This window comes from Ochotona curzoniae, unplaced genomic scaffold, assembly GCF_017591425.1.
Source record: "Ochotona curzoniae isolate NIBS_2020 unplaced genomic scaffold, NIBS_Ocur_1.0 contig_64, whole genome shotgun sequence".
Taxonomy (NCBI): Eukaryota; Metazoa; Chordata; class Mammalia; order Lagomorpha; family Ochotonidae; genus Ochotona; species Ochotona curzoniae.
The window spans coordinates 30,725,359-30,751,033 of record NW_024466502.1 but is presented as its reverse complement, the minus strand read 5'-3'; the positions used below and the strand labels follow the sequence as shown (position 1 = coordinate 30,751,033).

The 25,675-nt window shown below is 37.1% G+C and overlaps 1 protein-coding gene across 5 annotated transcripts in view; it reads right to left on the bottom strand.

Moving 5' to 3' along the window:
• Nucleotides 1-1,670: 1,670 nt before the first annotated feature.
• The window catches only part of PCDH9 (protocadherin 9), a 797,306-nt gene continuing 773,301 nt past the window's right edge, over nt 1,671-25,675 (bottom strand). For all 5 annotated transcript variants that reach the window (XM_040991309.1, XM_040991311.1, XM_040991310.1 and 2 more), the window contains one exon: nt 1,671-3,820. In XM_040991309.1, the coding sequence (XP_040847243.1) occupies nt 3,447-3,820 (374 nt within the window). In that variant the 3' untranslated portion in view covers nt 1,671-3,446. The remainder of the gene's footprint in view (nt 3,821-25,675) is intronic.

The following is a 25,675-nucleotide window of genomic DNA, read 5'->3' as shown; positions in this document are numbered from 1 at the left end:
TTCATAAAAAGCGACTGTCTATGTTAGAATATGCCTGGAAATCTATATAGATGATTCCTATAATAGGTTAGAAAGTAGTTAAGATATAGCATTTTAGTATCTGATAAACACTCTAGAGTATTTTTAATGCATTTCATGTCATTTTGCTTTGTACATCATGTGAATATCCTTTATATTCAGGTAAATAATGAGTCTTCTTATTCAGTGTCTAAAAAATGAAGCAATGTGAATGATATTTAAAAGTTATCACTTCATGAGAATCAAGATGGGGAATAGTGAGGACACAAAAGAACAAATAAAAAAAATCAGTGGAAAGTCTCAATAATAGAATCAAGGAGGTTGAAGAAAGAATGTCAGAATTGGAATATATTTCTTATCACAATAGGGAAACCATCAAAAAGCTGGAAGCAGAGCCATGTCAAGTTAAAAAAAAGTATTCAAGATTTAAGAGACACTATTAAAAGGCCAAATGTGGGTGATGGAGTTCCAGAAGGTGCAGAAAGAGAAACTGGGATTAAGAATGTATTTAATGAAATAATCAAAGAAAATTTATCTAATCTGGAGAAAGAATTGGGTAACAAGATGAAGGAGGGGCACAGAACTTCCAGCAGGGTTGGCCAAAAGCAATCTTCACCATAACATATAATAATCAAGCTCTAGTCAATCAAACATAAGGAAAAGATCCTTAAATGTAGTCATGAAAAAAAAATCAATTGACACAGAGAGGAAAGGCAATTAATTTCATAGCTGATATTTCACAGGAAACTACAAGCCAAAAGAGAATGGAGCAGCATATTCCAGATTCTAAAAGCTAAAAGTTGTCAGCCCAGAATAAAGCACCTAGCAAAGCTTTCCTTTGTCTTTGAAAATGCAATAAAATTATCCACAGTTGTTATAAAAATATACTTCTTCTAAACCTGTCCTACAAAGGATACTTGAAGATGTTCTTTTGAGAGAGAAAAAGGAAATAAAGTTTTGATTCAGAGCTCATAATAACAGAAATGTCTTCTCTCTCATAGCCAATGAAAGAAGTGAGAGTTGCTTTATTTAAATTAATTAAAGGTGAAAGGCAGGCCCAGCATGATGGTTCAATAGCTAAATCCTCAACTTGGAAGTGCCAGGATCCCATGTGGGCTCCAGTTTGTCTCCCAGCTGGTCCACTTCCCTTTCTGCTCCTTATTTATGGACTGGGAAAGTAGCAGAGGATGGCCAGAAGCCTTGGGGCCCTGTACATACATAGAAGACGCAGAAAGGCCATTGGGGAGTGGAACAGCAGATGGAAGATCTTTCTCTGTCTCTGCTTCTCTCAATAAATCTCTTCTGCCTTTCTAATACAAATAAATAAACCTTAAAAAAAATAAAGAATCAAGATGATAACTTCAAGCTTGACTAGTGTTACCTGCCTGGTCACTGGTGTGGAACTTTATGCCCATGAATCTTACATGAATCGTAACTGAAAACTTTTTCTAAGAATTTTCCTAGAAAATGATTTTGTAGATCATCAAATTTAACTCTTATCTTGGAAAAACATTTTCAGAGCATAAGTATTTTTTCCCCATAAATTGTTCTGGATTTATAAATAAGTTATTTATCAATTTTTACCTATCCAGCAATTGAAATACAAATAATCATTTTGAATATCAAGCAGGAATGAACACAGTACAATCAGGAATTCAGAACATTTATTGCAAGAGCTGAATAATTGTAAATAACGTAGAACTGGCAAAGCAGTAACAAGGATAATTGTTTAGATATTTATTCTGTCAAAGTCATCAAACACCCCTCACAAACCGACAAAAATTTACTTCAATAAGCAATGCACCCCTACCCATTATTTTCCATTATATTGTGGAAAAAATGTGAACTGCTATTTACAAAGTAATTTTTTTTTGGTAAGAACAAATTAACTATCAGATTAGCAAATATTTTTTTAAATTTTTTGTTTTATTATTTTTTTTACTTTTAAGTTGATGGTGAACCGTGGCATTAAGATAACTTTCACTTCTTTCAATAAAGACATTTTGTTGCATGCTATTTATTTGTTTAAATCATCTGTCATGCCTTAACAAAAACCTCCTAACAATGTTCGAATTTGGAATTGTTTGCACGTGCAACTGAGATCTTATTAACATTAGGTGTCACTCTGCTGATTTGACCTAAGTGACGGTATGCTGGTACCGGCCAGGCATTGACCAACTATAATAACAAACAGTTAAACAGCAATAATTAGAGATTTATCCCTTTATTTCCCCAACTATCCTACCTGGAGAATGTTCTGTTACATCATGAAGGCACAACACATTAAATATTTTGTGGCTATGGTCTAATAACACTTGTGTTACATTATTGTATATGAGGATCAACACAAACGGCCATTTCAACAAAGTTGTAGACACACATTTGTCCAATTGAAACTAGTTTTGAATAGTGATTTTAATATATACTTACTTTGATACATTAATTTGCATGAATGAAAGGTACAAGATATTATAGCACTTCTGATGGATAATATTTCCCATTACTCTCTTACTTAATAGTACTAATTAAGTGCATTTTCTTTTGCCTACTTAAACATAAGAATATCAAAAACAGGTTCTGCATTATGAAGCGTTTGTGCAAGTCCTCCAATTTTGTGTAGTTTTCATTTTTGTTTTTTATGTAGTTCCCACAACAGAAGCTATTATAGAAGAAGCTAGATTTCAGAACCGTTTTCTTAAAACACAAGTGTTGGATTTCTTTTGAACAATGTGTGTTAAGACAGACTACTAACTCAGAAACACCTCACTAAAAAAAAAAAAAGAAGAAACAGCAAAAAATAAAACATACAAAAGGAAAGAACCAACCATAAACACAGAATTATGCTACAACATTTTTAGGTGAAAGTTATAATTACACAAAAGTTGTTAATAATAACTTGCTCTATTTACAAATACTTTTAACACTGATTGACTTACAAGTGTCCACTAACGTTGTTAACAGCACAATAGGTTTAATGCTTATCTTTTAAAGTTTTGTTTGAAGTATAATGTCAGATATAGTGGTCCCAGCATAAATCAATGACATAAAGAGCACAAATTTCTAACTGGATATATTTGTCAGTCACTCTAATCCATGGAACTTTCTTACTCTCCAAATGCATATTCTATTATTCATAGCAGCAGTCCAGGGTCAAAATAAAATGCAACAATAGTAACAAAAAATTGCACAATGGAGAGATCTCTGGAGAGTTTAATCAACTCTAGCAAACAAGATCACATAGCTAGTTGAACTATCTTCTCTCTGAAGCTATAAAACATTGTGTCCTCCATGGTGCTAACACAAAGTTACGGATATCCCTGCTATAAGGGGCATAGTTGTAGAGATCTATTTAATACATAAAGCTCTGACACACACTGTATTAGCATGTCTATTTAGATTAAAGTTGTTAGGTCCCACATAGGCATTTCTTAGAGCTGGTGCTCCTTGGGACTCTCAATGGCACCTCCTGCTTGCTTGTAAGACTTCAGATTTGCCAGAGGAATGTCTGTCATGTGGCTGCCATTGTTGAAATGGCCTTCATTGGGACCGTACTGCTTACGGTCATTGAACTGATTCCTGTTGCTGTCTTCTTTCCAAGCTCTGGTCAGGGTGTGCCCATTCACAAGCTTGTCCTTCTTTGCCCATTCTTTCTGGGGCGCAAAGGTGGAAAGAGGAGATTTGGGGTGTTGATATGGACCCAAGCCAGGAGGCATCCAGCAATTATCAGAGTGGCCCAGAACCAAGCACTCTTGAGTGCACATCTCTGTAGCCTCAGCCAATCCTCGGGGACCTAGCGGCCCATCTGTGGAGGAAAAGAGACAGAGAGTAAGCAAAGTGACAAGGCTTTTCAATTAAGCGTCTCCCATCTGGAGGTTATGAGAATTAGTCATCTCATTTTTACATAAAAATAGATTAAAGAGAGTATGTTTCATTTTTTAAAAAGATGAATACAAAATGAAATTACTCATTATGGAGGAAAGGTTTATTTCTTCTAATTGAGATACAGGAATGTTACAGAGATATACAGAAAATGGATAGAGATGAATATCAATAAACAGAATCATCACCACTGATTTACAGAAAATGTCTCACATTATGAAAACTTTTGAAAAGTAACTTTACATGAAATATTTACACGTCAATCCTACGACAGAAGTAAGAAAGGAAGCTGCTACTTTCTATATACTTTTTTTTCTGTAGGAAATCCCATAAAATATTTCTGTGACAGTTTTTGAAATTAAATATTTGTAATACAAAGATATGGCAATTAAAACAGTATGGTGTTAGCATTAAAAAGCATCATGGGAAGCACAATAGAGGTCCCAGAAATCAATTCACATATATACATACAGTCAACTGATTTTTTACCGAAGTGTCCATTGTCATACATCTTAAAAAGGATAGACTTTTCTACAAATACTATGGTGAAACTGTGCACATAAAAGTAATGAGTCACAATAAAAACCATTCCAATTACAAACTGGACAAACAGTTTGAGTACACAGATGTGTTCAACTCAAAAGAAGAAACACAAATGGGCAACAAATTCATGAAAGAAAAGTACTAAACATAAGTGGAAAATGCAGACCAAAACCACAAGGAGGGTATAATGTCAATTTTCAAAAAGACAAAAAAAGAAATGCTTGTAAATACGTGGAGAAAGAAGAACCTTTTAATGTTTTTATAATTTTTAAATGATGTATTTATTTCAAACACAGAGTTCTAGAGAGTAAATAGGGGTCCCGGAGAGAAAGAGACCTTCTCTCTACTGGTACACCTTCCAAATGGTCATAATGGCCAGGTTTGGATCAGACCAAAGGCAGGAGCCAAGAGCTTAACTAAGGACACCTATGAGTTCAAGCACTTGAGCCATCGTGTGGTGCTTTCTGAGGCAGACTGGCAGGGAGCTGGATTGGCCATGGAGCATCTGAAACTCAAACCAACTCCCATATGGGTTTTGGCACTGTAGGTGTCACTTTAACTACAAAGCCAGAAAAGGGGTCAAAGACATCTACTACTGAGTATATATCCAAAAGGCATTAAAATATTGTATCAAAGAGATCCTATCCCATCATGTTTATGGCACCACTGTCCACTTTAGCTAAGATACGGAACCAATCTACATGTTCATCATCAGATGAATAGATGAAGAAAACTTGGCATATATACAAAAGGTAAAATAAAAGAGAGAGACCTTGCAGCAAAACACATGGAGTTGGAAGGCAACATGTTAAAGCAAATAAGACAACCATAGAAAGACAATTTCCACCCTTACATAAAAGAGCTAATAATTATACAAAAGAAAAAGTGGCCTGCACTGTGGCATAATGGGTAGAACCACTGTCTGCTGTTCTGTGATTGTGTATAAATATGCATCAGTTCCAGTCTTAGCTGCTCCACTTCTGATTCAGCTCCATGCTAATGTGCCTGGGAAAAAACAAGTACTGGCACATACTGTGCTCCTGCTCTCATGTGGGAGAGGTGATGATGTTCCAGGTTTTAAATTGATCTGACTCTTGTTGTAGCCATTTTGGGGAATGAACCAGTGGTTGAAAGATCTCTGTCTTTCCTTTTCTCTCTCTTTCTTAATCTGCCTTTCAAATAAATAAGTATTTTCTAAGAAGAAAAATAACACCAAAAAAAGAAAAAAAAAAAAACTTCAAAAGTTATAACTCACTCTGCAGATGGTGGTGATTGCTAGAAACCAGGAGAGCTGTGAGGACAGAGAGCGTCTGGATTGCAAACTTAGGGGTAGGTAGGTGTGGTTCACTGAATTGTCACAAACCTGCCCTATTAATACAAGACATTAGTAATACGATGATCTGGCTGTACTTTTCTTAGTTGCGATGAGTTTAATAATGTGTTAGTAAAAAGAAACATGTGACAATTTTCTGGTGTTTCACAACTGTCACAGATTGAAAATATTCTGAAATACAAAGCTTATTTGAAGAAAACCCTCATTTTAAAGACCACATTAACCAAAGCATCGTGTTAAAGGCACACCTGGTCATTTGCAAGCATTCTGATTCAAGTAAATGAAGAAGGCATTTGTATTTAGACAGCTTACAGTTTCAATGAGCCAATAATTTTCTAGATTTCTAAGGTTTAAAGCTGAAGCCAAGTAGCAAACTGAAAGACGTGGGGTGTGAAAATCAGGTGGTAGAACATCATTATTGCATTTCTTTCTAATTTTTTTTTTAGCAGCATGAACTCTAGGAGACATATTTTCACAGAATCTCGAAAGTAAACTCTTCTCGTTTTGTAAAGAGGAAATCAGTCATTTGTTTAAAAAAACACTGCCAAAGACAAAGTAATAGATCCAACTGTTTTACTGGTTATTGTGATTGCATCACATTTAAATAAACATTTATGTCAAGTGATAGCTTAAAAAATTAGAAACTGATTTTATCAGTAAGATTCACTGGATAGCAAGAACGTCAGAGGCATAAAGCAAAAGCAAAGTCATCAGAAAAAAAACATATAGAGAGAGGAAAAAAGTACATATCTACAAGTTCTCCCAGACAGCTATTAACTGAGTTTAATAATTGAAAGGTTGGTGTTTCAAAAACCCAAACTAGCACTACTAATATAAAGAAATGACTTATAAATTGTGCTATCTTTAGTCTAACATCAATATGCCTTAATATTCTAATTATTTTGTGTTCATGAGAATACCTGCTGAGGCAGGCAACAGTTCATGAAATAGATCTGAGACAAAAAGCCACAGGCAGCATCAGGATACTGGATGTGGAAAAGAAAAAAAAACTGACTAAAAGGCAAACTTAAAATTTAGTCATTTTTCATCTAAAAGTCCGTCCACCTGCTCTTGAGAGTGACCTTAAAATTCTTTCCCAGATGACCTGGATTCTCATCCCTTCAGAAGCAAACAATTTTATTTTGCTTAAACATGCATTTGTTGTTTTGAACTATTTCTCTTACAAATCTCCAATGGTTACTCACTTCTTTAGATATTTAATTTAAACTTCTGTAAGAGCCTTTCTTTTCCCTCTATCATCCGGTCACATTTTCAAAGTTCAAACTGATTTTTCACTTTAAGGTTCCCTTTGGCATTCTCCACGACTCTGCATCCACAAAGCTATCAAATTTTGCTTGCATCAATCCCTATTCCTGCTACAAGGATCACGGACTTGGAAGATGCTTTTCCCCCAGCCTCTTTCCATTTTATCATCTTTATCTCTTTAAGAGTTGCCTTGTGTCTTTCATATCCCAAGCAAGGTTTCTTCACCACACAAGTTCAGATTCCAACTATGCCTCGAGGATTTGCAGAAATGTTCTTTTTAAATTCTTATTATTGAGGTTCATTTACTTATTTGAAGTCAGAGCTATGAAGAGAGGAGAGACAAAGAACTTCCGTAATGAGTTCTGAACTTCAAAAGGCCTCAGGTTTGGGCTAGGCCAGGGGGAAGCCAGGATCCCAAAGCTTCATGACAGTCTCCACATGTGTGACGGGCGCCTGAGCACTTCAGGCGCCATTCACTGTCATTTCCAGGCTGTTAGCCAGGACACGAGGTGGAATTATTATACTTAACTCCAGCCCCCCAAATCTTCCTTGATAAATGACAAATGTGTTCACTGACTTCCTTAACTTCTACCTTAATATTGTATTTTCTTGGATTTATACATGCACAAATTTTATTTATTCATTTATGTTTCCTCTCAGATAGATTGAAAATTCACTGGTGAGAGAGAAATGACATATCACTCACGTGATCCACCCACACCGCTAAGCAACAGTGATGATCTATGAGCAACGTTAATCCCTAATTAAACTTTTATGAGGTTCAAAACGTTCTCAGAATTATTAAAAATATCCCTTGCTTAAAGGGAAACCTTAAATAATTATAACAAAAGATGATTTCAGAAACTTCATGACAAAACTTCTTCAACCGCAGATTCCTTTTCCTTATAATACTTTGTGACAGTTAATAAGTGCATTATTTAACTTCTCTGTTAAATGCTTTCTCTCTTTCAGACATCAATGGAGATAAAGTAGTGAATCACCAACTTGATGTATAACATATCCTGGACCATGTCACCCAACCAGCATCGTTAATAAGATTTGCATTTCTGGTTAATATCTCCAAAGGAAAGAAAGAAATTATCAGCTGCCTTGGAAATGTCATGAGAGTCAGATTTTTTATTGAGCTCATCAAAAAAAGAAATACACAAGGTTATTTTTGAATTAGCCTTATCCAACACGCATGGCCATTGTAGTTAATTAATACGGGTTACTCAATAACTAAGGTTGTTTGAGTGACACATTTTTACATTGTATATGTAAATTTATAATAGATGTAAATATATGTAACATCTATGTGTAAATATATGTAACAAAATGTGTGTGTTGCAATTGATAGCACATGTTTATTCCATCAAATGCACTAAGCAGGACCTGTCTGCTGGTGTTGTGACAGGTACAAGTATAATAGCAGGGAATAAAACAAATCTAACAGTATCCTCTTCATTCTGTTCTTCAGAACCGGCAAGGACTTTAACAACCATGGAGAAACAGGGCCAACAAGGAACCCTGTGAACAAAAACGGGGCTGGTCAATGATTTGGGGATCTTTTCATACCAAAAAATGTATTAACCTTTCTAGAAATCACATTACACGTTCTCTGTCAGTCTTCAGTGTGAGTTTAGTCATCCTCATTGGTGTTTGAGTAAAAACACAAGTGCTGGAAAAACCGGAAGCCATCTGTCTCTGCATCTAAATTTTGAAATAGAAAGCAAATGCACACCAGGTCGCGAGTCGTTCCCTCTCCATCTTCACGCCACCCTCATCCTCATTTACAAATCTAACAAAATATTTTCCACAGTTTTAAGCATTTGTAGTTGTTTAGAAAACAAATTGAATTACGGACTTTTAAAGATTCAGGGTTAAAAAGTGAAGCAGTCTAATTAATTCCAGTTGTATTTAATTGGTAGGATCCTTTTATTTCACACAATGTGGGTTATTATATTTTTCTGTGACTTTTTCCTTTCCTGTATTAATATAAAGATTTCATGTATTACACAGACACAGTTCTAAGAATGTAAATCTCCCTTGTCTCTCCTCCGTTTCTTCTTCTTTTGAAAATTTCTCCTTCTAATGTGGATTTACTAAAGGAATTTCTCTGATATTTCATCACAGGAATATTTTTAAAAAGCATATAGTTTATTTAGATTTTTATCCTATAACTTGCTTACCATTTTGCTATTAACATGCTAAGAAAATTTTATTTTTCATGCTTCCTCCTTGACTTAAAATCCTATTGAAGCAAATATTCTCGCCCACTCATCTTAATTCTAATGTCTCAGTCTCTTGATTATTTTTACTAGCTCATTTCTCCCATTCGTCTTTTTTCTTCCTTCCTTTCCTTCCTTCCTTCCTTCCTTCTTTCTTTTCTTTCTTTTCTTCTTTCTTTCTTTCTTTCTTTCTTTCTTTCTTTCTTTCTTTCTTTCTTTCTTTCTTTCTTTCTTTCTTTCTTTCCTTTCTTTCCTTTCTTTCCTTCTTTCTCTCTCTCTTTCCTGGGGAAAAATTGTAATAGTGTAACGTGAATGCACGTGTGTGTGTGTGTGTGTGTGTGTGTGTGTGTGTGTGTCTGTGTGTGTGTGTCTGTGAGACTTACACTCATCTTGAAAGAAATCCCTGAGCTAATTCCCAGATAGACCTCCTCATATGCACTATCCCTCATGAGCTCTGTGAGAAGCTATTGAGAGCCCAGCGTGTTGGCCTAGTGACTAAGGTCCTCGCCTTGAATGCGCCAGGATCCTATTTGGACACCAGTTCTAATCCTGGCAGCTCCACTTTCCATCCAGCTTCCTGCTTGTGGCCTGGGAAAGCAGTCAAGGACGGCCCAAAGCTTTGGGACCCTGCACCCGTGTGGGAGACCCGGAAGAAGTACCTGGATCCTGGCTCTGGATTGGCGCAGCACCGGCCATTGCGGTCAATGGGGAGTGAATCATCGGAGGGAAGATCTTCCTCTCTGTCTTTCCTCCTCTCTGTATATCTGACTTTGTGATAAAAATAAAAATAATTCTTAAAAAAAAAAGAAGCTATTGAACAGCTGCTATAAAAAATCGACTGAGTGGAACTGGTGTTTACCCTGTAAGTTAAAGTAACCAAAAGCATCCCATAACGGAATACCTGGATGTGTGTCCTGGCTCTAGCATCCCATCAACGCAGACCCTTGCAGGCCGCACTGATGCTTCAAGTGGTTCAGTTTCTGGCATTCACCTGGGAAACGTAAGCTTCATCCCAGATTCCTGTAACAGTTTCAAAGCTAACTGTCGTGGACATTTGAGAAAGTGAACCACTTTCTCAGGATTGGAATCCTGTCTCTCTCATTCACTTTTTTTTTAAGTGAAAAGCAAATCAATTAATTTGTTTCCAGTCTAAATATGATAAAATTATTTTCAAATATAAGAATTCACAAGAGAAACTGATTTTTCAAAATTGCTCCTCAATGCATTTGGAGTCTTTATATGCTATGATAAATCAATATTTCTAGATCAATGACACATGGGAATGGCTATTGATTACTCTTTTTTTAATGAATATAGTAAGCACATGATTAGCAAGCACACTAACATTATTCCTGTTGCATTTAAAATCTTATATTAAGTGGTGGAGTACAAGTACGTGGGCGATATAAGTCCAAAAGTAGATAGGGTAGATACGGGCAGTGGGAGTGTTGAGTTGGTTTTCCATTGGTTCTGCCTCTTTGGATTCAACCAAACCACAATGTAGAATGATACCCTCACCTAACATGTACAGATTTCCCCCCCCCCCTATTCTTTAAACAATGTAGAATAATATTTGCAGGGCATTTGCAGCATATTAAGTATTTTAAGAAATTTTAAAAAATTAAGGTGTGTAGAAAGGTTGCATAGATTATATGCAAATACTATGCCATTTTATCAGCGGTTTGAATATTTCTTGATTTGCCTATGGAGAGGGTCCTTCAATTGGATACTCGGTTTCAACTGAATTTTGAAGAGAATGCATTTCATTGATTCGTTTGCTCGGTGATTTTTTGTTTGTTTGTTTGTTTAATTTTGGTCAAAGACAGCCTCATAGAGTATCTAAAATTGCAGCAATGCTGAAATCTCAAGACCATAATTATCATTAGAGCAAACAGAGAAACAGAATTTGATAAAACTGATAAAACAATGGATTAATACGGATGCTAAGATTGCAATTCTGTGGGCTGGTGAGATAGCCTAGCCGCTAAATCTGCACATTACACCTGCTGTGATCTCATATGGGCATCAGTTCAGAGCCCCACTGCTCTGCTTCTTATCCAGCTCCCTGCTTGTGGCCCAGGAAAACATTAGAGGATGATGCAAGGCCTTGAGACCCTGCACCCACCCTGGGGAAGCTGCTGGCTCCTGGCTTCTGATCGCTCAGCTCCAGCCATTGTGGACAGATCTTTCTCTGTATATCTGCTTTTCCAATAAAATAAATCATAAAAATTATAACAGTTTTTAGATTTCCCAGCTCCCAGGTACTCACTTTCAAATTGGTGGAAGAGGGCTCAGTTTTTATGCACAAGTGCTAAATTGATTCCTTCTTTAGATGTCACTGAATTTGTCACTGATACAACCTGATGATGAAACTTTCAGTGTTAATTCTTATTTTATAATGAGAAATCCAATACAGGGAAAAGAAATTATAAACCTATTGCTCCAGTATTGTTTGGGTAGTGCATACTTTTAACAATGTGACATATTTAGACTCTTTATGCAATATATTTCACTTTCTGTAAATTATGACTTTAGTATAGTGTGAGTTTCAGCTTACAGTTGAGATTGAAGCACAGCATTGTGAATGCATGTGCAGTCACCCTGAGAAACAAATACGCACAAAAATCCATACCGGTAGGATTTGACAAAAAGCTCTGGTTAACAAGTAAACAAGGATTAAATGTCTTGCACGTTCCTCCTACAGATATTTTCCTTGGTCACAGATGAAAAGTCAACATTTGCAGATGGAGACATTCCAAATGTAATAACACATGGCCACTTCATACAGCAGCATCTATGCCAGAAAGAATCTTGTTATTTGGACAGGCATTACAGTTCACAAGGAGTGGAGGGCACCTCCTTATGCCTCTTCAGATTTCTTCTTCATGGCATCAGGACTGGCTAATTTTCATTTTTTAAGGCTAATTGATATAAAGAAAATAGCTCATAATTCTGTGTATTCATCATCAGTGGTTTATGCTGCTATCAGTTGAATGACAGCAGTCTAATGAGACACACCTTCACCGATTATTTAAACTAATTGGTTTAATGTGAAATACAGTATTTACATTATGCAGATTTCATTTACCTTCGTCGATAATTCTACAATTTCAATGGTATTTTCTGCCTTTAATTTTAAGACTCGTTAATGTTTTTATATCTGTTGAGTTTATCTCCACTTCTTGCTTCTTGAACTGTTTCTTTGAAAATTTTGATAACTCTACTTGATGTAAAGCATGTTTTTAAGAGATGTAAGGTGCTAAATCATGAATTAATTCTCTACAGATTAATTTCCACTTGCAAGCCATATTACAAAAAGAAAAAGGAATTTGTCCTGCTTTAATCTTCTGTTCCCTTAAAACTATTTTAATTGTGTGTCTGAATTCAGGCCAAGTACTATATGACGTTGTGAAGTGATTTTTCCCTTACACGATGTGTATTTCTCATATTCTAGGTATACTTAAGCAGAATGGGGGACTGTTGAAGTTTTACTTCCATGACCAGTGGTGTAAGATAATTTACACCTGAGGCAAGACATTCTCTTTTTCCTGTTCTTCATCAGTGATGATTTTAAGTGCCTTTGAGCATTGGCAATTCAAAGGAAGTACTGTACCAGGCTACTAAACACTTACATGTGTGATACTTCAGATTTTTAAAAAGCTGTGTGAAATATTATTTTTAAAATGGAGTAGCAACATGCTTCCCATGTGAACTAAAGGTGTATGGTTGTGTTCACACTTGAATTGTCTCACCATCATTTTAAACTGATGAATCATATCTGTGCTTTTCAAGTGTTAATACATATATGAGGAAATTATTAAAGTGAATATTGTGACGCAGTTAACATGGAGTGGGGCTTGTGGCATTCATTTTGATAACACTTTGCTCTTATAAAGATTTCAAAACGATGCAGGAACAAATGCATGGTTTTGAATATAAATTTTCTTCACTCTCTTAGATTGAATGACTTTAAGTCTATCATCGTTTTATTGGTTTTCATTCCCACCAAGAGTGGATTGGCATATCTTGCTCCCCATATTCTCATCAGCATTTATCATCTTTTTTCTTTTTTTATGTTATTTTGGATGGTAGGCAGTTGCTGAAACTCTAAGAGTTTCTCACTTGTTGTTGCAGGTGATGTTCCAAAGCCACTTTGAAACTTCCATCGCAGTCTCTGTCCTATCTCCGTGATATTAAGGGCTGAAGTCCTCGGAGTTGATCATCTGCCAAAGTAGCTGGAAGGCTTTTAAGCATATAAATTGTTCAATCACCATTCAAGAACCCCACTATGTTCAAGGTCCCCTTTGCTTTCCTGCCTATCACTGGCCTATCTGATTCAGCTTACATGACCTTTCCCAGAGGACCAATGCTAAATCACTCTATATCCTTCTCTCTCTTTTTTTTTTTTTAATTTATTTTATTGGAAAGGCACTTATACAGAGGAAGAGGGACAGAGAGGAAGATCTTCCCTCCGATGATTCACTCCCCAAGTGACCACAACAGTGTTGTGCCGATCCAAAGCCAGGAGTCCAGAGCCTCTTCCATATCTCCCAGATAGGTACAGGGTCCCAAAGTCTGAGGCCGTCCTCGACTGCTTTCCCAGGTCAGAGGAGGAAGCTGGATGGGAAGTGGGGCTGCTGGAATTAGAACCAGGGATATAGGATCCGAGTGCGTGCAAGGTGAGGACTTTAGATGCTAGGCTACTGTGCCAGGCCCAATCACTTTGTATTCTTAACTACACCCTCCTCTCCATATTGTATATGGGAACTTCAAAAAATTAGAGAGAAAAGGAAGTTAGATGATACATTTCTTTTGATGCACATATGGTTTAAACTCATTCCGTTTTTTTCATAAGTTATATTTTCCATGAACTTTTGAAAATTCCTCATATACATATGTATGCCAATGACTTTCCCAATACACGTTTATATTCTTTCCTTTCTTTCTTTTTGCCTGAATGGTGACCTCAGCACCTTTCTGCAATCAACACCATTGGATTTTTAATTAGCCTTTCCAAATACACAGCTTCTGCATTATTTTCCTTTCTACAAATGCTATACTCTCTCTCTGGATTTACTATTCTCTTAAATATGGCATAGCATTCACTTTGATGCTTAATTCTGGCAAGGAGGGAGACAACCTTGATGCTTCTTAGGCAGAAATTGAAATCCTTCTATATTTTCCACCTTCATTTCTGGGATTGTGAATATGATACCATGCTAGCAATGTAGGAAACTGGCAGGCAATAGGTGTTTTGTAGATGTAATAAAATCAGTTGACTTTTAATTTCAAGAAATAATGGATAGCCCTAATTTATCACATAAGCCCTTGACAGGCAGAGAGTTGCCAACTGGTAACAGATTCAAACCAAGGAAAGGATTCAATGTGTCATTCCTGACTTCACAGATGAAGGAAGCAAATGGAAATTGTCTGAGAGCAGCCTCCGAGAGCGGGCCGAGAGCCCGAGAGCCGAGCAGAACCTCCGGCTAGGCAGCTAGAACTACAGAAACCCCAGTCCTACAACCACAGAAACAGGATTCTGACAGCAGCTGAGTTCTGAAAGGGCTGAATCCTTCAAAGCCTGCAGGTGAGAGTATAGCCCAACCGACAACTTCATTTCCTTCTTGGAGTCTCTGAGCATGTTATGCTCACCTGGATCCCCAAGATAATAAATGGCTTAAATAATACTTTTTTCTTAGAATAAGCATTCTGATTTTGACATTTTGTTACTCAACAATAAGAAATTCATTCACCATCTGCCTTTAACTCAATCGCACAGCTAATTGCTTAGCTAGCAAGTCTTCCACTCTATCAGCTTTCTAGGAATCCCAGCAGGCAAAGCTACAATCATTTCCCAACAGGACTTATGTCTTATGGCTTATGGTGCTCTATTCTTCAACCTTTAACGTTGCGAAGAAAATTTATATTAGTTTGCTGTTGGGATATAACAAATTACCACAAACTTAGTGACTTGAAACCACATACACTCATTCCCCAAAAGTTCTGGAAGTCAAGAGCCTGAAATCAATTTGACTGAGTTAAAGTTCAGGTGTTGACAGAGCCGTTTCCCTCTAGAAATTCTGAGGGGATAATTCATGCTCTTTCCTTTTCTCAGCTTCTTCAGACCATCTGTGTTTCTTGGCATGTGGCTCTTTGATCCGTCTTCACAGCACATCATTACCATTTAAGCTCCTATTACCATACGACCTTCTTCTCTGCTCGTCCTGCATCTCTGTCCTAGGAGCCACTATAATTAATTACAGTGGATCTACCTGGAGCATCCAGGACAATATCCTCATCTCAAGGTGAGATTGTTAATCACATCTGTGGTTTTTGCTACATAAGGGAACACATTCTGGTGCCTCAGACACCGCTATGTTGGAGCATCTACAATTCTGACAGGCATGATGTTTAATCAAGAATGCTGCACTTGCCTGCTTCCAAACACATCTGAGCCAAGGCCCTTTCCTTGTCACTGAAAGCACTTTACTACCTGCTACGGCCTCACTTTTGATCTCATAGTCCTCTCTTCACATACTGTCCGCCCTGCTCTGCCAAACTGCTTTATTTATTTATTTATTTCTGGGTCTCCCAAATAGGAGGCCAGAAACCAAGTGATTGTAGCATCACCTGCTATCTCCCATGCACATTCATGTGAACCTGGATCAGAAGCGGAGGCTGGACAAGACCCCAGGTACTCCAATATTGAACGTTAATATCCTAAATGCTCACTTAAACTGATGCACCATAATGGCAATCACCACACTGTTTTGCTTGCTGTGCTTTGAATACAACGTTAAGCATTGTCTCACAGGGTTTGGATTTGCTGTTTTTCATGCCTGGAAGATTCCTGTGACTGGCCTTTAGTAACTCATTCCCTCAGCTTACTTTTTTATTCAAAATTCAATTTCTCAAAGGAACATTGCATAAATTCCCTTAAAAAGAGATCATCTATCTGCTGGTTCACTTCCCAAATGGCTACAGCAGTTAGAGCAGGTTAAAGGCAGAAGCCTGGAGCTGCATGTAGGTCTCTATGTCAATGACAGGGCCCAAGCACTTGTCTTCTGCTGCTTTCTAGCTGCATTTAAGGGAGTCGGTCTGGAGGTGGAGCAGCCAGGACTTGAGCTACAGCACTATCAACACTGTTGGCAGCATAACCGACACCACCAAGCACCAGCATCTCCTGACAACTTTCAAAAATATCCTCTTGGTGGTGCAATGCTCAACAGGCTATGCTGCTGCCTGTAGTACCATATCACATATGTGCGCCAATGCGTTTCAGCTATTCCACTTCCAATTCAGCTCTCGGCTTATGGATTTGGAAAGTACTGGAGGACAGCTCAAGATCTTGGGCCCCTGTGTCCATTTTTTGAGGTTCAGAAGAAGCTCCTGGCTGCAGGCTTATAATCACCTCAGCTTCAGTCATTGCAGCCATTTGGGAGGGCAAACATGAGATGGAAGATTTCTCTGTGTCTCTCTTTCTCTCTGGAAATCTACCTTTCAAATAAAAACAAATCTTTAAAAACACTAATAAAATCCTCCATTAGCTACTTTATTTTATTGACAGACCACATCACTACCTGTCATACCATGTTTGCCTGCCAGTGATCTATCTCTCACATCAGAATGTGTGCACCACACAGTCACGATTTACCGCTTGGTAACCACATTCTCCATATCATTGCCATGACCTACCCTGTTGTATGCAACAGTGAATTATATTTTTTAAAAATACATGAAGATGGGCCCGGCGCGGTGGCGCAGTGATTAAGGGTCCTCGCCTTGCACGCCCGGGATCCCATATGGGCGCCAGTTCTAATCCCGGCAGTTCCACTTCCCTTCCAGCTCCCTGCCTGTGGCCCGGGAAAGCAGACGAGGACGACCCAAGGCTTTGGGACCCTGCGCCCGTGTGGGAGACCCGGAAGAGGCTCCTGGCTTCGGACCGGCATAGCATCGGCCATTGCACTCACTTGGGGAGTGAATCATCAGATGGAAGATCTTCCTCTCTGTCTCTCCTCTCTGTATATCCGCCTTTCCAATAAAAAAATAATAAAAATAAATCTTTAAAAAAAATACATGAAGATTATATTTATGCTCAAATCATAGAGTTAACCTAGAAACGATATACTACATGTAAAAATACTTGTGCTGGAAATCAATTAATACTGATAAAATAATTAAGAACATTGGCATTTCAAATCTGCACATAAACACTGGTAAAAATTCAATGCTTTACTAAAGTGATCTCTGTAATGTCTAAATAGCAATAAGAAGGGAAACATATTCAAAAATAGTTTATCTTTCTCTGGAGTTTAAACAATCAAGAATGCAAAACATTCAGATTTCTCCCTATATATATATCTTACCTAACCAGCTAATAATGACAGAGATTTCAAAATGCCTTTAACCAACAGAAATCTTTAGAATTCTTCAGAAGCCCAAATGCACAGGATACATAAAAAAATAACTTTTAAAGCCTGAAGGCATGAAAGTGATTATTAGCAATTATTATGAAGCATAGCTCTAACAAGATGCAGGTATGAATGCAGGCTGCGACCCTTGGGAGCAAGTATGTTCATGTAAATGTGGACTATTCAAAAAAGCATTTATTGGCAGATATATTGGAAACATATAGGTAGCTTAGATTCTATAAATACATTTCCTTACAACAGTAGGGATTTTTTTTTCACACAAAACTTAGGGGAAAGATGTTTTCCAAAGAGGTGAGTGTGTCATATTACAATACATATAGAATAACACCATGAACACTGAGAATTGCTTTAATTCAATTGCACATAAAAATCTATGACAAAAAATGGGAAGAAATAAAAATGTTACATTTTGAAAGAATCTCCTAAGGGGAAGTTTTGAAAATACCATTACTCCATTATTGAAAATGGTTGTGTGAAAGAATATTATAGAGAGAAATCTTGCCCTCTTGGGGTGATGTGCAGGATTACCTAGTTCAATCTTCCACATAGATTTATCTCAAAATACACCTTGCAAATCCAGGGAAATTACTTCATTAATACAGGGTTTTGAAAGACAAATTTCTCTCTCAAAGTAGTAAATATTGCATGCAGGTTTTGTAATATTTGTGTAAGATGGGCAGAGATTACCTGTGATGTTTTCTGTTCTGCTTTCTTGCCGATCATCAACTGCCATTTTGGATAAAATAGTAGTAGTCAAAAGTTTTTAGTCTGCTGCCATCTTACTGAGGGCTTATTAACCGCAGATACAATATGCATGTATGTGTATATATATACATATATATATGTACATAGTTACCACAAAAATGTCATTGCCATTTATACCATAAATATTAATCATTTATCATTTGTCTAAGATTAGAAATGTTGCAAAGGTATGTATTTTTAATTTTATCAACATTTTCTCCAAAAGATAAAATACACATGCAAATTTTAAGGAAAAAATTCTTTAATACTTCAAAATTAAGCTTCCTGATAAATTTAAATAAACAAAATGTGAAGCATTGCCATTACATTTTCTATCTAGGAGGGTCCAGCATGATAGCATTGTAGTGAAAGTCCTCGCCTTGAACGCACTAGGCTCACATATGGGCACAGGTTCTCATCCCGGCAGCTCCACTTCCCATCCAGCTCCCTGCCTGGGGCCTGGAAAAGCAGTCAAGGATGGCCCAAAGCCTTGGAACCCTGCACTGGCATGGGAGACCGGAAGAACTCCTGGCTTCAGATTGGCGCAGCTTCAGCCATTGCGGCAGCATGGAGAATGACAATAGGATGGAAGATCTTCCTCTCTGTCTCTCTTCCTGTCTGTATATCTGTCTTTCCAATTAACATAAATAAATCTTTAAAAAAAATTTTTTCTATCTAGGAGATAACTTTATGGTAAGCAAAATGTGACTTTGTATTCTGCAAGGTTTTGCTTTTTTTCATCTAACTTCTGAGGAGGTATGGTGAATCACAATTTTTTTTTTTCTATCTAGCCTGGTTTTCATTTGAAATTAAATATGTCTTTCTTATTTTCTGATATGTATTATTAAAATGATTCATATCTTAGGGAAAGGATTTGGTGTGGTGGTTAAAATGTCACTGAGGAACCCACACCCCATATTGAAGTGCCTGCCTTCAAGTCCCAGCTCTGCTCCTGACTCCACTTGCCTGTTAATATACAAAATGGCAGTCTAATGCATGGGTCTCTGCCACGCACCTGAAAGACGTGGATTCGCTGACTGCAGGCTCCTGACCTACACCTGGCATTCCAGGCACATGAGGAGTAAACCAGTGCTGAGAGCTCTCTCTCTCTCTCTCTCTCTCTCTCTCCCCCTCTCTTACTCTCCACTAATTTTAAATTAAATAAGTTAAAAATAGGTTAAACTAAAATAAAACAGAATGACCTGGCTCTTGGGCATAATTGATTGTGTACTCCTGCAATAAGTTCATTAATCATTGTTACTGACCAAATGCTAAGTGTTGTTCCTTGGAGAGTATCTAACACTTCGCCCAGCCTTGCAAAGCTGCTGCAGTCCAAGTGCATGGCTGCTTGAGGTTCACTAGCAGACCATTATGATTTTGAGATACAGAGGGCTTTATGACATCCATCAAAGCACAGTGTGAAAGCATGACTCACTGAAGGTTATCACAGCTTGCATATGTTTCAGTGTCCTGATATAAAAGAGATGCCACTCAACTGTACTAACTGAAAATAATTTCAAGACAGAACCCTTATGGGCTGGGGACAGTAAATTAATAGGGAATTATTAGGGAGGCAATGACCAAAAATATGGGAAATTGTCAACATGACCAGGCCTGACACAACAAGGGTGGAGTGAGATATGCCAAACCCTAGCAAAGAAGCAAACAGAGCTTGTAAAATGGGGCACAAGAGAAAATGCAGGAAAGTTTTGCTTTTCCTAATTTGGAAATCAGCAGATATGGAGACATTAAGTGCCCTTCAGTATGCTTGTAATTAAAATCCAAACTTTGTAGCTTTACTGGTCTAAATTCAATCTGAAAATCCTTTAGTCAGCCATTCGTAATCTAAAAAGACATTATCAGTGTGAGAACAACACTATTAACTACAGGTAATACTTACATATTAGCAAACTATCAGGATAATACATTAGGATAAGACGGCTTTAACCACTCACAACAGTTTTGTGAGTTAGAGAAAAGTGAGCTAATGAGAAGGAGTGAACTGTTTTGCCTTTTCAAATATGTGAGTTAGAATTCTTGAAACATGCTTTATATATGTAAGCTGATCCACTTCACTTCCAAACAGCATTATAAAATAAGCGGGTGTTAAATTAATTGGGCAAACTTTTTTTGTAAATTGGGAAAATCACAGGTTCTCAAGCTTTCTGGCTTCCTGCAGTAGTTAGAGCTCTTGATTCTTTTTTTTCAGTTTCTGACCCAACCTCTGTGCCTCAGTTTATCACATCAACCGAATCACAAGGCAGCTGCTGCCCCTTGCCACACAGCTGAGCCTCAGCACGCATCATCAGTGCTCCTTCAGATAGCAGTGTGTCTCTCGCCAAGCAAAACTGCACAACAAAATTCATGCCTTAATTTAACTAGTAAAAGTTGTGAGACCTACGAGCCTTTGGCAAGATTTACGAAGTTAAGTTGTTGTCCAGAACAACTGGTATGGTTTCTGTTCAGGGTCAGTCACTGAGAGTATTTTATTATCTGAGTAAAGTACTCCAAAATGCTCTCCGTGTCAGAAAGGAATGTAAATAGAAATACAATAAACAGCATCTTTCATGGTGACACTGTAGCTAATGAATTCCTTGGCAATACATGCGTGGGTTTCCTTCTATCTATCCATAATATAGCTGTCTTGTTGACTATGATATTATTTTAATTAATGCACGCAAACTATATTAAGGGGATTTTAATTCTATTCACTAATCTTCCTTTTAGTGAAATGTGGCATAAGCAATGATATTTGAAACTATATTATTGGATTAGATAGATGATTTAAGATCACCACGTATAGTTTGAGTATTTTTCCTTTAAGCAATACTCCTGAACCAATCTTCTTTCCCTTTCAGAGAATTTTTAAAGAAATCAATAGCATGACTTCTTAGTAATTATGTTTATAGTCACTAAAATGTATTCTCCTCTCACATGAATGTGCTACAAGCACCTTAGGCGAAGCAAAGATATATACCTGTATTGCTACATGATCTTCTTGATTGCGTTCCTAAAGCAAAGTATAAATATATACCAATGATTACACAGTGCTCTTCAAAAATCAATGACATAAAGTTAAAGAAAGGCAAAAATCAGGAGCCAGGAAACATACCAGATTTTTTTTTAGAAGTTGAGAATTAGTTTTGCATTACTTGTTTGGAAACTCCAGAGTTAAAACTTTCAAAATCCTTCTGTTCAGAGAGGCTAAGAGGGTTGTATTCAAATTCATTTTTTTGAAGGAACTGTCAATGACACCAGTGAATTATATTTTCTTTACATAGAGATCAAGATTTGTAGGTGAAATTCAGGTGAGTGAGCATTAGAGTTTAGCATGGCACTAACTGCACATCTGCCTTGGCAGAACGCTCGCTTTTGCATAGTGATCACCACTGCTATTTTAGGAGCTAGCGGTGCTTCTGTGTGAATGTCTTATTTCATGACTTTTGACGCTCTTGCACGGTAAAATCAACAAAGGAAATCCAGACCTCTTTTCAATAATGTATTGGTTTAATCAAAATGCTCTCTATAGAGAAACAGACTGCATTTTCTTCAAAAGATGAAACAAGCAAAAACTCATTCTCTCTAATGATTCATGCCGGGAGCAAGCACTATCTGTGTTTTCTAAACTCCTATAACCTTGACAGTACATTGTTTCCTCTTTCCAGGATGCCTGAAGTAGCCTCACTGTACTTACCGTTTTCTTGTTATCTATTTTTCATTTTCTTCATTTGCTCCAACACCATAGGGCCTGTCATATTTAGCCGCAGTGCCCACGGAATAGAAATATGCTAGGTCTGAAATGATCTCAACCACATTAATAGGACCATGTAGTACATATCGGTGTATTTCAGAAAGTTCATGAAAATAGAATTGAGTATGTTAATTTTTTTAAAAGATTTGTTTATTTTTATTACAAAGTCAGATATACAGAGAGGAGGAGAGACAGAAAGGAAGATCTTTTGTCTGATGATTCACTCCCCAAGTGAGCGCAATGGTCGGTGCTAGACCAATCCGAAGCCAGGAGACAGGAACTTCTTCCGGGTATCCCACAAGGGTGCAGGGTCCCAAAGCTTTGGGCCGTCCTCGACTGCTTTCCCAGGCCACAAGCAGGATGGGAAGTGGAACTGCTGGGATTAGAACCGGCGCCCATATGGGATCCTGGTGCGTTCAAGGTGAGGACTTTAGCCACTAGGCCACACCACTGGGCCCAATCAGGAATGAGTTTATATTATTATTTCTCTTTGCTTCAAAGACTAAGTGACAGAAGGTGTAATGAGATGTGAGGAAAGAGAGAGAAGGAGAGGGAGAGAGATACCGAGACCCACAGTATACTTTTAACATATGGAGCTGAATATTCTTCCCACATTTTGTGAGGAAGCAATGATTATTATATAGAATCAATGTTTGTGTATAATCTTATTTTTGTGTTTTTGAAAGAGTAGGTTGAAAATTTTGTTTTTAATATCTTTCCACAAGAAAACATTCTGGGGTCAACACATCCATGGTTCTAACACAATGTTGCAAAGCAATGGAAAGAAGCCAGACTATGCCTTTCCCTCTGCTTATCTTGAAGACAGATGTAAATTAACCTGTGATCACTTCAGCTAAGATGATCAATGTTGATGGAAAAAATGGCCACATTTTTATGTGTCACATATATTCACATTAATATATGTGTCACATATATTCATGGCATAAGTGTTTAAACACATTAATCTAAAACTCGACACCGTTGGATTCAACATGAGCGACAGCACCAAGCGAGTGTTAGGAAACGGAAAGCAGGTTGGGTTTTAGTTAAGCTGGCAATCTATCCCTGTTTATAACGTACCACCCCACACTGACACTTCTTTTCTCAAGTCATCTGCCGCCTTTGAAACAAAAGAGAACAAGACATGGGACCTATTTTCTCTGCTTATTTAGCAGTATTCTTATTGATGACTGCAAAAGAGGCCGTACTAACTCAAGAAGTTGTATTCCCATATAGGAAGTAGTGACTAGCTGTGTGAGAAAAAAAATACTGTAGGAGAAAATAATATGAATTTTACTTCAGTAAAATGGTTTCATATTTAACACAGGCATTTTGGTTTCACTGATCAATGCACATGTGTTCATTCTAGCAAAATCAGATGTGTGGAAAATCCTTATGTATTCAAATCCAAATCCTCCATATTGGTAATGACCTGCAGCCTCTTTTTATTTTTTAGTTTTTCTTAATTCTTCCGATCATATAGAGCAGAACAATTGCTTCATCAGGAATTGTGATACAGAAGAATGGTATTTGTTTAAAGCAAAAATATGATTTTAAGAGAACTATTAAGTGAGATCAGAGGGAAAAGATCAACGACACTCCGAAGTATTTAGTATTCCCATGTTTTTTTTCTGCCTTATCTAATTAGAAATGCAGTGCAGATCATAATGATGATTGATTGATTGATCTTAAAAGACACTGAAAGCCCTAGATATTTGTGCTGCCTTGCCCTTTGTTGTGTTTGATGAATGACTCCTGCAGAATATGGAAATGTATCCCTAAAAATCATTGTTTTGTTATTGTGCTCACAAAAACATAGAGGAAGAGAGCAATTTGAACCCTGCAACAGGCTGGGCTGAACCAGGCTGAAGCCAGGAGCCCCAAGGAGAGCTGTGTCACTGAAGAAGCAAAAAATTGCTTGGTTTCCTTTTAAGCAATCAAGAACTTCTGATTAATCAAGCTTCATTATTGGCATTTGAATGAAAGACTTAAAAACATTCCTTTTTTTTTTGTACAGCATGGAAATTTATGTTTTATCTTTGTTGGTTTTGTATTGTGTAAGAACTTAGCATTATTTTTCTTAACCTGTGCTAGCATGATATACTAAATAGAGTTTAAAGGGAGTGTTTAAGGAATATTCGGGAACAGTCAAGACTACCTGAGAGGTGCACTTAGAGTTATGTCAGGGTAAAAGCAGAGGGCTTTTTTCAGCACAGCCCTCTACTCAGTATCTGCTCACTGTCTTCAGGAACAATGACCAGTCGGTCACCTGCTTCACCCTCTGTACTAAGGAAATATACTTGAACTTGAATCATGGAAATACACATGCATATATATAGAATAACTCCCTTTTATGAAGTCATAATTACTTTAAAAATTTTATTTATTATATTATTTTATGAAACAGTTCCATAGACTCTTGGATTTCCCTTTTTCTCTCCCCAAATCCTATTCCCTTCACTGATTTCCCCCATATTATTACAGTATTATAATCCTTCATAAACAGTCATAAGTCCATCATTCTGCTATTTCAGTATATCCTGCATTATAGGTGTGGGCAATGGCAGAGAGTCCAGCATCCTATTGGCAAGACGTATTTAGCAGTCTCATTAGGAGTTCATCCTTGATGTGGAAATAGAAATGCATACTGCGTTGTATCCTCATATCTGGGTATACAGATACATGTCTAATACAGTCACTGTACTTCTCCTTAAATGAAGAGGAATAAAACAAAATCAACAACAGGAAGAAAGAAAATTTTCAACATGAAGTTAAATAACATGCTACTGAATGACCAATGTGTCATTGAAGAAATGCAAAAGACAATCAAAAATCTTCTTGAAGAAAATGATGCTACTGTATGAGCTATCAGTCAGTGAAGACATTAATAGGAAAAAAACCTGTTTTGAAGAAATGAAAATCAAAACAAAAATATTAAAACCATTAGATGTAGCATCAACAGTATTGAAAAGCTATTGATCTTATAATTTGCATGCAGGTTGCCTTATATCAGACACAACATATGATGTAGGTGCTTTTGGTATTTACTTGTTTCACTGAGCAAAATGGTCTCTAGTTACTTCTTGAGAAGATGGCTCTACTTCCAGCCTCCTGTTTATTTTTGTTTTGTTTTGTTTCCAAGAGAAGCATTATAAAGGGAAGTAAGAAAGGTGAGTCAAATATTCTAGAATAAGGCAACAAATTATTAAAGGACAACGAGAAATATCTGAGGGGTGTTTTTTGATAGAATATTTGGGGCTATAATGTACACAGTTCCATTTCACTATACAAAACTCCTTTCCCCCTCACAATGTGGAAACTTGCAGGATATTACAGGTAAGATAAAATGTTTTGCAATTGTCAAAGACAAACACTAAAAAGCCTTTCCCTCAGATTCTATTGTTTTCATCAGGGAAGTTGAGTAGAGATAGATATAAAGTAACTTGCTGATTTGAGTTCTGTCTGCTCTACCTTTAAGCCA